This window comes from Geotrypetes seraphini, chromosome 6 (genome assembly GCF_902459505.1).
Source record: "Geotrypetes seraphini chromosome 6, aGeoSer1.1, whole genome shotgun sequence".
Taxonomy (NCBI): domain Eukaryota; kingdom Metazoa; phylum Chordata; class Amphibia; order Gymnophiona; family Dermophiidae; genus Geotrypetes; species Geotrypetes seraphini.
The window spans coordinates 59,302,482-59,319,050 of NC_047089.1; the positions used below are offsets into that span (position 1 = coordinate 59,302,482).

General features: G+C 41.6%; 1 protein-coding gene across 3 annotated transcripts in view; it reads left to right on the forward strand.

Moving 5' to 3' along the window:
• Positions 1 to 16,569, forward strand: part of NEK5 (NIMA related kinase 5) — a 70,662-nt gene that overhangs the window by 17,456 nt on the left and 36,637 nt on the right. For all 3 annotated transcript variants that reach the window (XM_033947614.1, XM_033947613.1, XM_033947615.1), the window contains exons 7-11: positions 3,267 to 3,353; positions 4,305 to 4,359; positions 7,092 to 7,292; positions 11,377 to 11,473; positions 15,146 to 15,282. In XM_033947614.1, coding sequence (XP_033803505.1) covers positions 3,267 to 3,353; positions 4,305 to 4,359; positions 7,092 to 7,292; positions 11,377 to 11,473; positions 15,146 to 15,282 — 577 coding nt within the window. The remainder of the gene's footprint in view (positions 1 to 3,266; positions 3,354 to 4,304; positions 4,360 to 7,091; positions 7,293 to 11,376; positions 11,474 to 15,145; positions 15,283 to 16,569) is intronic.

Genomic DNA, 16,569 nt, shown 5'->3' on the forward strand with positions numbered 1-16,569 from the left:
GACTACTGTGTTGAAACAGGTTGACAACTCCAGACTTTTCTGCACCATATTCACTTGCACCTTTACTACCCATCTTGCCCCATTATATATATCTGCACTTGGTCCCTCAGCTACATAGTAAGATGTTTCATTGTATGGTATGAATAGCATTATACAGTAGACTCTCTATTAACCGGAACTCAAGCAACCAGCAAAAAAAAAAATCAAAGAAATACTATAATACTTTAAATAAAAATGAAAATAAAATCAATTTCTGGCAGAAATTTAAGGGCTCCTTTGACAAAGCTGAGCTAGCGGTTTTAACGCACGCACCAGATTAGCGCGCGCTAGCTGGAAATCTACTGCCTGCTCCAATGCTGGCGTTAGCGTCTAGCGTGTGCTATTCCGCGCATTAAAGCCCTAGCGCACCTTAGTAAAAGGAGCCCTAAGTAAATAAATATGACCAGATTTAAAATGCACTGATGAACATTTCAGCACAGGAATTCCAGAGAACATGTTGAACACACCCAACAGTTATTTCTAAGCTGCCTTACGTTTTGCCGATAAGACGTGGAATGTGCAAAAACAATGCACTCTGGTGAAAGACCCCCCCCCCTTAGCCATTAAAAAAAGTGAATTAAATTAAATTTCAAGGCATTAGAAACAGATATCTCAACAGCATTTTGAACAACCCCTTGAGAAAGAGAAGGCTACTTAAAATGCCATTGGAGTGCTTGTCTCTTGAATCTTGGTTTTTTGAAGGGTAGTTTTTCCACATTTTTAATAATTGTCTCCCCCTTTTATAAAACCGTAGCATGGTTTTTAGTGCCAGCCGCAGAGTGTCGGAGCTGTTACCTCCGTGGCCAACATTAAAAACTGTGCTACGGTTTTGTAAAATGGGGGAGGGAGTGTTTGAATAAAGGATATGCTTTTTAATACAACATCAATTAATTGTTTATTAGAAAACCCGGTGGCATTGACCTAAGATACTATATTATTTGGTATGTCAATGAGAGCAAAAGGCCAAATATCATCTAAGAACAACAGACTTTTATTGATAATGACAGGAGTCGCCATACATCAAATTATGAGCAATTGGAAGAATTGGAGCTGGCTTAATTATAGCTTTTGGTGGAATTCATTGTGTGTCATATGTATAAAATGGAACGAATATTAGCCATCCAGAAAGGGAATTTTAAGAAATTTCAAGAGACTTGGGAGCCATTAGCAAAGTATTGTAGCGTCTAAGTACTATTTTTCCTATAAAAAAGCACATCCAGGAGGGGGGAAATCTGTTAGGATAATGAATTTAAATATAATGTACTGAGGTTTATTATATAAATTTTATATGTTGGGCATTATGATTGTTTAGGAGGGAGGGGGGACTAATTCTGAAATTGACATTAATGATATATTAAGTGTGATATTGAAGTATGAAATGTTGTATTTATTGTAATACTTACTGTAAGTTTGAAAATAATAAAGAATTGAGAAAAAAAAATACAACATCATCTTCTCTTTGGAGTTTAGTGAGCGTGATGCACAGTAAGGACTCGCTTTACAAAGCTGTGGCAGCAATTCTCCCAACAAATGCACCGAAGCTCATTCAGTTCCTGTGGGCTTTGGAGTATTTGCCGCTGGAGAGTCGCTGTCGCATTTTAGTAAAAGAAGCCCTAAGTTTGGTCAGACAAGTGTAGAACAAAGTTTGCCTCTTTGGACAAATGCCTGTTCTTTGTCACTATTTCATATAACATGAAGCAAGCATATAAGGCTATGGAAATAATATTTGTAATTGAAATGGAAATAATATTTGTAATTGATGCTATTATAATGCAAAACAGATTTTTTTCACTTTATATTTGTATAATGTGAGAGTAAATATGTAGTTTAAAGGGTGTAGATATCAATGTGGGCTGCCATTAAGATGTGTTATTTTACCACAGACCCATTTTATGTAATGAGATCTACACTTCCCTCTCCGCATTCGTGATGATAGGGGAAAGGCAAGGCAGCTAATAGAGAAAAACTGCAAATAACTTTTCGTATGTTATTCCCGGGTTTTCTGTAAAAAAAAAAAAAAAAAAAGTCACAAAACCACAAATAATCTGACCTGTTCCAGTGAAGAAAGTGCAGCTGGGAGTAGCGATTTTCTCTGTGCAACACCGGGAGCAGCGATTTCCTGTGATGTAAATTTGGGGGCGGGGCCTTCAATTGAAAATCCGCAAATAACTGAAACCACGGACTGCGAATATGGAGGGGTAAGTGTAGTTACTAGTAACTTAGGTTAATAGTAAAATAACATGTCTTACAGGTACATTGATAACTTCTCCCCCTAAATCATGAGAAGTAAAAGCTTTGAGGAACATCTTGAAGAAATGTCCTATAAAATATTAAGACAAAAAGATCTTTATTAAAAATATGGTAAAATCTACAATCTTTGCTATATGTATTGTAATCCATAGTTATAAGGGGGCTCATTTTCAAAAGAGAAAAATGTCCAAAAAGTGGTATACACCGGCATTTGGACATATTAATTGTCAAAATGTCCAAGTGCCGATTTTTGAAAGTAATTTTTTTAGACTTCTTGCAGGGCATTCACCTTCCAGGATGTCTAAATGTTAAGGGGGTGTTTAAAAGGTATGTTTTGGGTGGGATTTGGGCAGGCTTAGCATTCTGATGTCTTGCAGGGATAATCAAATCTTTTTCAAGATGTCTAGGGCATTATTTGGAGTTGGACCTGTTTTAAAAACAAATAAGGACCAAACAGGGACCCAGACTCACCAGATGACCACTGGAGAGATGAAAGTATGGCCCTCTCACACTCTTCCAGTGGTCACTGACCACCCCATTCCCCAAAGATGTAAATGAAACAGTACATACCTATCTCTGGAACAGCAGCACCTAGTATGGAAAAACCTAGCAGAGTAGCACACAGGTGTCTTAAGTAGCCTGATGGATGGGATAGTAAACCAAAGAGAGGAGGACCCAGGCACACAAGCCACTCCCGCTACATATAGGGTGGAAAATGTGAGCCCACCAAAACCTATCCAAAACCTGTACTGCCATATAGATGACACCTACAGCCATAACAGTTATTGAGGTGAGTTTTGAAGGGCTCTTCACTAAAAGGGGGTTCTGGTGAAATGTACCTGGTTCCCTTTATATAAAGTTCCTAGCAGTACCCTCTAAAGTACCTCATTGCCTTGTTGGGATGTCTGCGTGGTTTTCTTTTTCATAAGGCACTTGCTCACAGTAACTTTCTTCCTGTGACCACTTTCTCATGGCAGTACTATGGAATTTGCTCGGACATGCGTGGGGACACCCTACTACCTTTCTCCTGAGATTTGTGAGAATCGACCCTACAACAATAAAACGTGAGTCTCCATATCTTGGTCCTCTCAGTACTAACACTTTTATCCGCTGGTGCTGTATGCTACATCTCAGTCTATGGCAGCCATTTTCAAAGCAGATGGACTGCTGCCACTGGTGCTTTGGGGGATGGGCTTTTTCCCGGTGGTTTTTTTTTTTTTTTTTTTTGCCGGTTGTGTGAGAGTGCCGGTTGGTTGAATACCAGTTAACTGAGTTTCTACTGTACATATACTGGCAGTTGTCAACAAGTGCTTATATTTGTTTATTTCTGATCTGATGAAGAAGGGTGACCTTCAGAAGCTAATCAAGCAATGCACTAAGTTAATCCAATAAAAAAAGGTATTACCTTTATTCTTTTTGTCTTATTTCTATATATCAAGTTTCAAGTTTATTTAAAATTTCTTATACCGCCTAATCAAACCTCTAGGCGGTGTACAATAAAAATACCATATTAAAAATTAGTAATGCTAAACGATACCAGGATATATTAGTACAAACAACAGTGGACTGACATGGCTGCCACACCATTTCACTCATATATTGTCTAAGGGCTCCTTTTACTAAGGTGCACTAGTGTTTTTAGCGCACGCAGGAAATTACCACGCGCTGTGCTTCTAGAACTAACGTCAGCTCAATGCTGGTGTTAAGGTCTAGCGTGCGCGGCAATGTAGCGCACGCTATTCCATGCGTTAAAGCCCTAGCGCACTTTAGTGAAAGGAGCCCTAAATTTATGACATTTGGGATTATGGCAAGTCAGCCTGCTTGTTTAACAAATATTGGTGTAATGGCATGTTCTTTCCTACATCTGTTGTGTTCAATAAAATTGAACAAATGCAGTTTGGTTGATGTATTATGCAATGACAGATCTTCGGATTTAACGCATTTTTTTTCTAATAAATCTAGGATCTTGATTGTTAATTGCTTCTCACTAATAGCTTTATTGCTTTCTCTAACAGAGATATTTGGTCTTTAGGCTGCATCTTGTATGAGCTCTGCACTTTGAAGCATCCTGTGAGTATGCCATTGACTGGAGTGATGGGTGACGTGAGACAAAGACATTTCTTAGGTTACTGGCAGTTTGGTGGAACAGAGGTTGCTACCAATTTGTTTGGAGAGTTAGACATAGGAGTGGAACAATGCCAAAAATGAAGAATAAGACTTACAAATAAAACCAAATAACTATTAGAGACCAAAAAGGCACCCATTAGACTGATATTTTATTAAGATTATTATACAGACAGCAGCGTCCGGGCGTTTCTCTGCCGCATCACCGATGATGTCATCAGTAACGCGGCACGGAACGTCTGGGAGTGAGAAGGACAGGCCGTGATTCAGCCTGTGCTGCTGCTGCCGCCGTTTGTTTCCAGGTATTTCGGCTCGCGGTCGAGGTTCGGATAGGGAGAGATGGAAGGGTCGGTGGGGGGCGGGGGAAGCGCTGCTGCTGGCAACTAGGGCTTATTTTCGGGAGTAGGGCTTATATTAAGACCTACCCCAAAAATCACGCTAGGGGCCCTAGAGATGCACATTCTTTTGAAGGCAAAACAAGAAAAACTGTAGACACACGTACAATGATGCAGGCTAAATTTATTATATCAAATAATTGAGTGCGGTTAAAAGTGCCACCTTAAAACAAACCAAGGGACCCGACACGGTCCGTGTTTCGGTTAACATGCTTTCATCAGGGGTCCCAGGTTGATAGAGGATCAAATGAAACCGCAAACAAAAAAACTATAGCCTTCTGCAACAACAAACACCGAAAAGCAGTCTGTGTGTGAATTCCTACGTTTGTTGTTGCACAGGCTATAGTATTTTTTTTGTTTGCAGTTTCATTTGATCCCCTATCAACCTGGGACCCCTGATGAAGGCATGTTAACTGAAACACGGACCATGTCAGGTCCCTTGGTTTGTTTTAAGGTGGTACTTTTAACCGCACTCAGTTATTTGATATAATAAATTTAGCCTGCATCATTGTACGTGTGTCTACAGTTTTTCTTGTTTTGCCTTCAAAAGAATGCGCATCTCTAGGGCCCCAAGTGTGAGACAAAATATAGAAGAATCAAACACACTGTCATCGGGTCACCAAAGTGTAGGTGATTAAAGACGCGCAGGCAAGTCACAAGATTTAGGAAAATCAAATATTTATTTAAAGCAACCCTTAGAAAAATAATTAATATTTAAATATCGTGGCAAACCACAGTGTTTAAATGATCCACTTATGTTTAGCACTTCTGTCCAAATAGATGGTGGTGTTGAATATACTTGGGCAGAGATCACTAATAGTGATTTTGTGGAGAGTGGCAATATTCAGCTTCTATCCATACAGTAAAGCTTGGACAGTAGTTTTTCTGGCCTAATTTAATCCACTTAGCTAATATGGATAGCAATTTAATATTGCCCCTGGCCATATAACTTGATGAAACACCTCACTCCACCCTGACACTGTCAGTGAAAAGTTTCATCTTCATTATTCTTATAATGGTGCTGAAAATTTACAGATAGGATTGCTGCTGCCACTATACAGATCAGGCCAAAGGGGCCTCAGTGCCTGGGCCCCCTCGTGTTCAGTTCAAACCCCCTTTCTTTAATGACTGGCAGGGATGTCAAGCCCTACCAGCTGAGCATGTCTCCTGCACGAGTCCAGCTTGTGTTATCTGAGCAGCTCTTAAGTCAGTAGGTGCACTTCAAATGCTGATGCTGACATACTCACGCATATTCAGTTTGACAGTGGACCTGGGCATAAGCGGGAACACAAATGTTGGTGGCTGAAGTGTGCTGCCGACTTGGGCACTGTTTCTGGCAGCACATGTGGAGGTTCTTGCAGGAGACTTCTTCAGCTGGTGGGGCTTAATATACCTGCAAGCAAAAGTATGCTTTAATGTGGCAGTGGAGGTGGGGCAGAGAGGGAGAAAATGCCTGGTCCCCTCAGTTCACCTTTGCCCCTCCCCCCCACCAAACTGGACTTGGAACCTGAAGTGTTATAATGTGTGCAGCATGTTTGCTGTGGAATTATTACTATTTTTTATTATTCAATTATACATATATTTCAAGTACAACTACTTGTTAAAGCAATATGGAATCATATCTAACATGAAGCAAGTTCAAAAAAAAGAAGAAAACAATAATAGCTTTTTTTGGACATCAAGAATCTATCCAGTGAAGTGGTTAGAAGCACAGAATAAAATACTGAGGGAAAAATATCAGTTAAAGCCTTTTTAATTTAAAATATACTTCATGTTATTCTCTCTTTAATTTGTAGATACTACCCCTTTAATATTGTGGGGGGTCTAAGGAAGAATCTAAGCTATTATTGTTTTTTTTTTCTTTTTTTTCTCTTTTGTGGAATTATTTTATATGTAACGTTTAACACTTAGACATGATGCTGTCTGACAAATCAAACAGCTTGATTTTTCTCAGGCATTTAGTAAGGCACCTCTGTGCAGTGCATAGTATTTCCTTAATGACTACCTTCTCATTTCAAAGTGTAACTCTATCATATGTTTCCTTGAAATGATGGAGAGCCGTATTTTTAACTCTGATATTATCATGTGCCAAATAACTATAATTACAAAGCTGGAAATTTATTCAAAGTTAGGAGCTGTAGTTCTTGTGTACCATTTTGAGCATGTGTGCTTTAAGCCTATCATACAGACATGTGTTTTAATTAAACTTTAAATGAAATGTATGATATTAAAGCAGCACTAAATATTTTAATATTTGATTGGATCCATTTTTCTTTCTCTCAGTTTGAAGCTAAGAGCTTACGCCTGTTGGTACTGAAGATTTGCCAAGGACGTTTTGCTGCAATCTCTCCAAAGTATTCTTATGACTTGCGCATATTAATTTCCCAGTTGTTCAAAATATCTCCAAGGGATCGACCGTCTGTGAATTCCATATTAAAGAAACCCTTCTTGCAGAAGCGCATAGCAAATCACTTAAACCCTGAGGTAATCCTTCTATCTACACTGATTTCAGATCATGTCCTCTGGCTCTTGAAATTCCTTCTTTTTTGTGGAAAATTTCTCCATCCAGTGATTTATTGAAGCTCGTCTAACATATATACCTCTTTACCACAGAAATTTAGCAAGGGGTCCCTCATCCAACATGCAGGCTCTATATTCTTCAGCTTCAGGTAAGCTGGGGGCCCCCTATAGCCTATGTCCCAGGGCAGATGCCCTGTTTACAGCCTCCTAAAGCTGGCCTTGATTGTATGGTAATATGAGTGTGTTAGTATGCATGCAAACCAGATTGTGCATAGGCATTTCCAGGGGCATATTTTGGGCACAGCAAGGATGGAGTTATGATGTATGTGTATATTTTATAAAAATTGTGAGTGCACGTGCAAATGTAAGGTATAAGTGTGCACGTGTACTCAGAGTTTTTATAAAATATACACATACATCGCAACTCCATCCTTGCTCTGCCCAAAATTGGAGGCAATGTAAATTTGTGCAAGAGAATTTATGTACTCTGTACTAGTTTTGGGTGGCTAGGTTGCCTTTTTAGACCAGGTGCTTCAATTTATTAAACCAAGGTTAAAATCTAAGCGGTTTACAATAAAAATCTTTTGAAAAGGGGTTTGAGCAGGCGAGGCTGAGCGGGCCAGCCACTGATATTCAGAGGCATTCAACTGGGTAGTGTCACTGAATATTGCTGCTTACCAGCCATTCCCTAACCGGTTAGGTTAAGTTAGGGGTTGTTTGCGGGTGGAGTTTGGGCAGAACTGGTTAGCAGCAATATTTGGTCAGGTAACTAGTTAAGTATGCACATAAGGTTAGGATAGTAAAAACTCTGCCCTACCTTTTTGAGGTCTTTTTATACTAAGTGCACTTTGTGGATGTAAATGTTTTGTACATCGCTTAGATTTAAGCGATTCATAAATTTTTTTTTAATAAATAGCTGCATTGAACATGCATGCTTATCACAGTTTAAAATGCCTTACTGTGGGGCCTGCTCAAGCTCCTACAGTAATTTTGGCATCAGTGTGCGCTACCCACATGCTAAAAATAGTCTTTATTTTTTAGCACTGGGGGTGGACAGAGAGTATGCATGTTCTGCACCAATTGGTTAGCGAAGCTACATTGCCACACTCTAGCCAATTAGCATGTAGTTAGCACATGAACCGTACCACTTATCTAATGGGTGGTGTTAGGGGCTCACACACTAATGGGAAAGTTAGTGTGTGGCCATTAATAGAAAAAAGCAGAAATTTGACCATTTTACCCATGCCATTAAAATTGGCCTTAGCTTGTGGAAATAACCCATGTAAGCATGCGCTGAGACCATTTTTTACTGCAATTTGATAAAAGGGCCTTTTTATGCACTGGTCTGAATAATCACACGAAAAGAAAATCCAACAGAATCTGCAGTGAACAAACAGCAAGCAAAAACCAAAACAAAAACTGCAGACCATGTACAAGATGTAGGCACTGTTTATTACAATATTAATGCAGTATGGTAAATATACCACCTTATTACCAACCAGTGGTCCACTGGTTGGTAATAAGGTGGTATATTTACCATACTGCATTAATATTGTAATAAACAGTGCCTACATCTTGTACATGGTCTGCAGTTTTTGTTTTTGTTTTTGCTGGTCTGAATAATCACCAGTGCCTGATTACCGTATTTTCACGTAGATAACGCGCACCCGTGTAAAACGCGCACACTGGTATAGCGCGCGGGGAACACAAATCTATGTAAAAAAAAATTTAATATAGCGCGCACACGCGTATACCGCGCATGCTAAAACCGGCATCCTTCCCCCTGCTCGCTTACCCGCATTTTACAACTTTTTTTTTCAATCCGATCCGGCATCCCCCCTACGAACCGGCATCCTCCCCCCCCCGCTCGCTTACCCGCGTTTTACAATTTTTTTTTTCAATCCGATCCGGCATCCTCCCCCCCCCCGCTCGCGTCACCCTCCTCCCCCGTGATCCTACATCCCCCCCAGCACCGCAAAACATGTCTTACCCGATTGGGCACCAGCACCAATGCACAGGATGTGCCTGTGCCAGTGCCCGAAGATCCTCCCTCGTTGGTTTGGGTTGGTTTGGGCTGGGCTGGGCTGAGCGGTGCGGTGCAGGAGAGATCCTCCTTCTTCCTGTGCTGGGTTGGACTAGGCTTTGAGCATGCGCAAATGCTCAAAGCCTTCTGGTCTCGCTCTCTCCGAGATTATCTGCGGTGCTGGGGGGGATGTAGGATCGCAGGGGAGGGGGGGTGATGCGAGCCGGGGGGAGGATGCCGGTTCGCAGGGGGGATGCCGATCGGATTGAAAAAAAAATGTTGTAAAACGCGCTCACACGTATAACGTGCACGGTTTTGCACGGTTTGTAAAATCGTGTATAACGCGCGCGTTATATGCGTGAAAATACGGTAACTTCTGGGTTTAGCACACATACCTGGATATTCAATGCCAGGAGCAGTTCATGTCCCGACATTGAATATTGGGGTTTAGTTCAGCCTCTTACCACCATGAGCTTAATATTACCCCACTGAATGATTTTTATTCAATTCAAATTCTATTGCCTGTTTACTACAGGGCTATGCCCCAATTTATCTGAACAATAGACTCGCACTGAAAGAAGCAAATGCCCTTGGAGAAACATTAATCCCTTTTCTTACCCCTCAACCCCAAAAAAGCAAAATGGCTAGCAAAGATAGGCCTAGTGTCATTCCAAGCAGCAAAACTAGATAAGGATGTTGTCAGGATCTTAGGTACCAAATCAGATTATAGAATATTATATATATATATTTATTATATATATATATATATATATATATATATATATATATATTTATTATATATATATATATATATATATATTATATATATTAATATAGATTATAGAATATTCCAGAAAGAAAACAATATTATTTAGGAAATATGTCTTGCAATGCTAATCCAATGTCTATCTAATAATAAGCTTTGAAATGCAATTCCCTGGGAATGTCCAGATACCTCTTATTGTAATCCGCCTAGAACTGAAAGGTTAAGGCAGAATAGACATCAATAAATGTAATGTAATAAAAAAAATACCTGCAGGGGAAAGAGATGCTCTAGTAGGGGTGTTTATAATCTGTTCAGCGCGGTTACTTCAGTTCCACTTATGATCATTGGGCTAGGTATTTTTTAAAAAAAAATAAAAAATCTGAGCTGCTAAATTTATGCTCATAAGTTAGACTTCTAAATCGGCCAAACTTTGGAGTCTAAATTTCCAGTTAAAAATGAATCTTAATCTTGGAGTTTAAAAGTTTGCTTATAAATTTAAGCCTGCCTTCATTTGCCTAATTTGTGAGCCTAGAGCTGAAAATCAGTGCTAAAGGCCTGATTCTATAAAAGGTGCCTAGGTTAGTCATCTACATTGGTGGTACCAAAAGGCACCTTGCCAAATTCCACACGCAACTCCAATTTTGTTAATTGACTTTAATTGGTGTTTTAATTGAAGGCACCATTAAAAGTCCATTAAAAAGACATGAATTTAACTCTTAATTGAAGTTGCTTGAGGATTTTAGCACAGTCCCTACTAACACCTACATCGAGGTGTCTACTGGGACCTAATGACACGTTCCTGAAAAGCAGATGTGGTTAGGATTGGTATGACTTAGGCACCGGTATATTAGGCCATGGTTTTCCTGGCCTAATTTACCAGCACCTAATACTAGGATGCCTACTGGTGCCTAAGTCGAGTTAGGTGTGATTCTGTAAATGACTCCAGTAGGTGTTATTCTGTAAAGTGGCACCTAGGAATTAGGTACCGTTCATAGAATCAATCCCTAAGTGCCTAAGCTTTATTCTCTGTTTAAAATCTGTTCCTGTGTACTTCTAAATGTAGGAGTTTAGTGAGATTATGATTATAAATTTAGGCAGTCAACCCTAGCAAACTTTCAAAGAGGCCAACCTCAGAGTATAACTCTGAAAGTAAGGGATTATAGCCTTTGGATATTGGGCCTGTTGTTCCTGAAGTTGCCTCTAAATTTTGTTTTTCATGTCTTGCTTAAACGTTCCTCTGCAATGTGTTTTACATGCAGTTGATCCAGGAAGAATTCAGTCATACTGTCATACACAGAAAGAAGCCTGGAATGTCTAAGCCTGCGTTTCACTCTCCAGCAGCACGGCCTGCACATGGTAAGACTTTAAAAACAAAGGGAAACCAGTTCAGTGGCAGTGCCATTTACAAGGCCCCTGATTTTTTTTTTTTTTGTTTAGCTCATGTCTTTTCAGTGGTAGTTCAAGGCAAGTTACATTTAAGCATAGAAGGTATTTTTCTGTCCCCAGGAGCCTCATAGTCAAAGTTTATACCTGAGGCAATGCCTTAACCTGAGGGTTAAGTGACTTGCCTAAAGTCACAAGTAGTATTGGCAGCATTTGAACTGTGGCTTCCTTGGTCTAGGGCGGGGGTCGGCAACCTGCGGCTCCAGAGCCGCATGCGGCTCTTTTCCACCTTTGCTGCGGCTCCGGTAGTGTGTCACGCAGGCATGCAGCTTAAGTCCGGCGTCGCGGCGGGAAATAGCCATGCTGAGCAGTGAGCTCAGCACATACACAGATGAAAGCCTTGCTTGCTGATTGGTCCGGCGGCCCCGCCCCGCCGGACCAATCAGCAAGCAAGGCTTTCATCTGTGTAGTGCTGAGCTCACTGCTCAGCATGGCTATTTCCCCCGCGACGCTGGACTTGTAAGGTGCCTGAAAAAGAAGTCATCCTGGCCGGGGTCGGTGTCATGCTCCGGAGATCTACAGCCTTCCTATCTCCCTCTCCCTTCTACCTGCTTCCGGCCACATCCCCTGCTCCGCGGCTCTCTTCGGCAACTCAGCAGCAGCTTCTGACGTCGGGGCCTACCCTCTGCGAGTCCCGCTTGTTTCAACTTCCTTTTTCCACAAAGGCGGGACTCGTAGAGGGAAGGCCTCGATGTCGGCAGCTTGTCTTGATCACTGCTGCTGACGAGTTGCTGAAGAGAGCCGCGGAGCAGGGGGGTGTTGCCAGGTGCAGGTAGAAGGGAGAGGGCCAGATGCAGGACTCGTGGGTGAGGGAGGAGAAGAGAGAGAGAAAGAGAGAGGGGAGGGAAACAAAAGGAAATATTTCATACTGGGCTGGGCCGGAGTGGAGGGAGGGTGGAAAGATTCTAGCTACAGGGTGCATTAACAAAGGAAAAGGGGGGAAAGCTGAAAATGGAGATAGTGACACAAAGAAGAGAAAGAGTAAGCAAGACCTACTGACTAAGGATAGAGATACAGAGGGGACATGAAGAGGAGGTGAAATAGAGACATAGAAGTAATGCTGAAAAAGTGTGTGGGGGGAGATAAAGACATTGAAAGGGCAAATGGTGAACATGGCGTAAAGATAAGGACAGAGACAAATGAAGATTCTGAAAAAGTGGTGAGATAGGGATATAGGTGAGATGGACACAAAGAAGGGTGATGCTGGAAAATAGGTGGAATGGTAATTCTGACAGACACAGAAGGGAAATGCTGGATCAAGGAGAGATGGGGCTCAGGCTGGATGGAATGAGGAGAAATGCCTTGTTGGCCCGGAACTTCCTCTCCTACGTCAGAATTGACGTCAGGGAGCGGAATGCTGGTCAGCGCAACACTTCTGCAGGGAAAGCTTGGGACGGCGGTGGCTTGGGGGCTGTTCCCCGATTGCGGTGGCAGCAAACCGAGTGGCTTGGGGGACGGCACGGAGACAGAAAGAAGGGGGAACAGGGAGACAGAAAGAAAAAGTTGGGGGAGAGAATGAGGTCTGGAGGAGAGGAAACATACAGGAGGCTGAAAGAAAGGAAGAAAGATTGGATGCACAGTCAGAAGAAGAAAGTGCAACCAGAGACTCATGAAATCACCAAATAGCAAAGGTAGGAAAAATGATTTTATTTTCAATTTAGTGATCCTGTATATAGCATTAAGATAAGAAACAATATATGCAGTGTTAGATTTGTTTTATAATGGTTTTGCGGCTCCAAGTTTTTTTTTCTTTTCGAAAACGGGTCCAAGTGGCTCTTTATGTCTTAAAGGTTGCAGACCCCTGGTCTAGGGGGTGCATCGGTGAGGGGTTGGGAAGTCCCCAATAGACACCAGAGACTATTTCTATTTAATTCAGGGAGGGTGGAAGTTGAAGCTTTATTTTTAGTGCAGAGTAGGGTTACCAGACGTCCGGATTTCCCCGATCATGTTTTCCTTTCCGAGAACATATCTGGGGGGGTCCGGACGGCTTTTCAAAACCCGACATTTCCTTTCTGCCCTATCCCCACGGGTCAGCATCTCCTCCCTAGCTCCCCTCGCACCTACTACCCGAATAAGTTCAAGTTTCAAGTTTATTAGTTTTAATATACCGACCATCAAACAAATATCTGGCCGGTTAACAGTAAAATTTAATAGATAGGAAGACTAAAAAATTAAAGATAAAATAAATTGGTATATTAAATATATAGTGTGAACATAAATAATATTAACAAGACAAACTTGAGAGTGAGAGTAGATGGGAGAGGAGGGGAAAAGTTACATATTTAAGAAGAAAAAGGAGATAGTGGGGTTGGGATAAAGCATACAGGGTGGGGTCGCTTTATTAAAGCGGTTGGTTGCTGGAATGAAAAGGAAAGATGATGAGTCTAAGCACTAGGAAATGCGTCACAGAATAAGAAGGTTTTTAGGCCTGTCTTAAATTTATCTAAACGTTGTTCATCGCGAAGTTGTTGTGGTAGGAGGTTCCATAAGGTTGGTGCAGCTAGCTCATTCGGGTAAGATAGGTGTCAGGGGAGCTGGGGGAGGAGATGCTGACCCTTAGGGAGAGGGGGTGCTGCCGCTTTTACAGACCCTGGTGCAATTTTTTTTTTGCCACGGCAATAAGCTGTTTACTGTTCCTGTGAGGTGATAGAAGGCCTTGTTCCTGCTATAAACAGGCCCCATTTTTTTCCGTTCCTTTGGACTAACTGCAGTTTGCCACAGTTTACCGCAGGAACCCATCCCCTTGTCATTCTCTAGTTTAGATATTATATTAACAAAGAAAATCCTGCTTTGCTGTTAATCAGGTTATGAATCGCAGCTGCTTTTTGCAACATTTCTCATGATTTGTAAACAAGTATATAAAGTTCCAAATAAAGATAAACTAGCTAACTACGTTGGCCAAAGTGGTATAGTGTAGCTGGGGCGAACCAAGGGATTCAACGCTTGTTGGACCTTTGTTTTCAAAATAGTTTAGACTGTCATATTGTCCTAGAAACAACCAAAGCAGTTAAGAACAAACTAGGAACATCATCTATCTGACCACATGATTTTTATGTATAAACTCTTTATTCAATGCAAAAGAAACTTACAAGTCAAAAATGCAGACAACCAGAATTTTCACAGAAGAAATATTCAAGGTAAACTGGCAAATAGACGATAACATGGACAAGAACAAAACCCAGGTCTTGGTTCCTATGATCCGAATTTTGGTACACTGGAGAATACCCCATAGACCCCCTAAAGACTCCACCCCAACCCCCTCCCTCCTTCCCCCCCTACCTCGACTAGTATGAACACATGATTTTTATTTATTGTTTGGATTTAGCTCACGCCTTTTTCAGTAGTAGTTCAAGGTGAGTTACATTCAGATATAGTATGTATTTCCATGTCCCTGGAGGGCTTACAATCTAGGTTAGTACATGAGGCAATGGAGACTTAAGTGACTTGCCCAAGATCACAAGGAACAGCAATGGGATTTGAACCTTGGCTTTCCAGGTGCTGTAACCACTAAGTTACTCCTCCACTAATGTAATGCTGGATAAGCAGAAAGAGTTATCTTATACCCACCTACATTTTTCTTTCTAGTTCTGAGAGCACAAAGAGGAAGAGAGCAGGAGAACCCTCCCTCAAGACGCAGGCCAATGACTCCTGTGAGGAAAAACGAATTTCCACGTAGAATTGAATGGAAACCTCCTTCAAGAGTCCAGCCACCACCTGCCAAAGTAAGGATTCAATGTATTCAATCTGGTGACTGACTAGTTTCAAAATACACAGCAGGTTTTAAGGTCTGGCTGGTTCCATAGAAACATAGAAATAGAAACAAGATGGCAGATAAAGGCCAAATGGCCCATCCAGTCTGCCCATCCATAGTAACCATTATCTCTTTCTCTCTCTAAGAGATCCCACATGCCTATCCCAGGCTTTCTTGAAATCAGACACAGTCTCTGTCTCCACCACCTCTTCTGGGAGACTGTTCCATGCATCTACCACCCTTTCTGTAAAAAAATATTTCCTTAGATTACTCCTAAGCCTTAACCTCATCCTATACCCTCTCATTCCAGAGCTTCCTTTCAAATAAGAACTTAAGAATTGCCACTGCTGGGTCAGACCAGTGGTCCATTGTGCCCAGCAGTCCGCTCACCCAGCGGCCCTTAGGTCAAAAACCAGTGTCCTAACTGAGACTAGCCTTACCTGTGTATGTTCCGGTTGAGCAGGAACTTGTCTAACTTTGTCTTGAATCCCTGGAGGGTGTTTTCCCCTATAACAGCCTCCGGATGAGCATTCCAGTCTTCTACCACTCTCTGGGTGAAGAAGAACTTCCTTACGTTTGTACGGAATCTATCCCCTTTTAACTTTAGAGAGTGCCCTCGTGTTCTCTCTATCTTGGAGAGGGTGAACAACCTGTCTTTATCTACTAAGTCTATTTTCTTCATTATCTTGAATATTTCGATCATGTTCCCTCTCAGTCTCCTCTATTCAAGGGAGAAGAGGCCCAGTTTCTTTAATCTCTCACTGTAAAACAAATCCTCCAGCCCTTTAACCATTTTAGTCACTCTTCTCTGGACCCTTTCGAGTAGTACTGTGTTCTGCTTCATGTACGGCGACCAGTGCGGGATGCAGTAATCCAGGTGAGGGCGTACTATGGCCCAGTACAGCGTCATGATAACCTGTTGCCTTTCTTACATAGAAACATAGAAACATAGAAAGATGACGGCAGATAAGGGCCATATAGCCCATCAAGTCTGCCCACACTATTTACCCACCCTCTTAAGTCTTCTGACCCCTTAAGTATTATTGTAATTATACTGTCACTCTACTGACCCGCTCGTTCAAGTCCTAGTGACCCTATCCCTTGGCATGACCTCGTAGGGATCCCACATGGGTATCCCATTTGTTCTTGAAGTCTGGGATGCTGCGTGCCTCGACCACCTGCACTGGAAGCTTATTCCGATTTTTCAAATTAAGGGGCACCACAAGTACAAGGGGGCACTCGGAGAAATTGAAAGGGG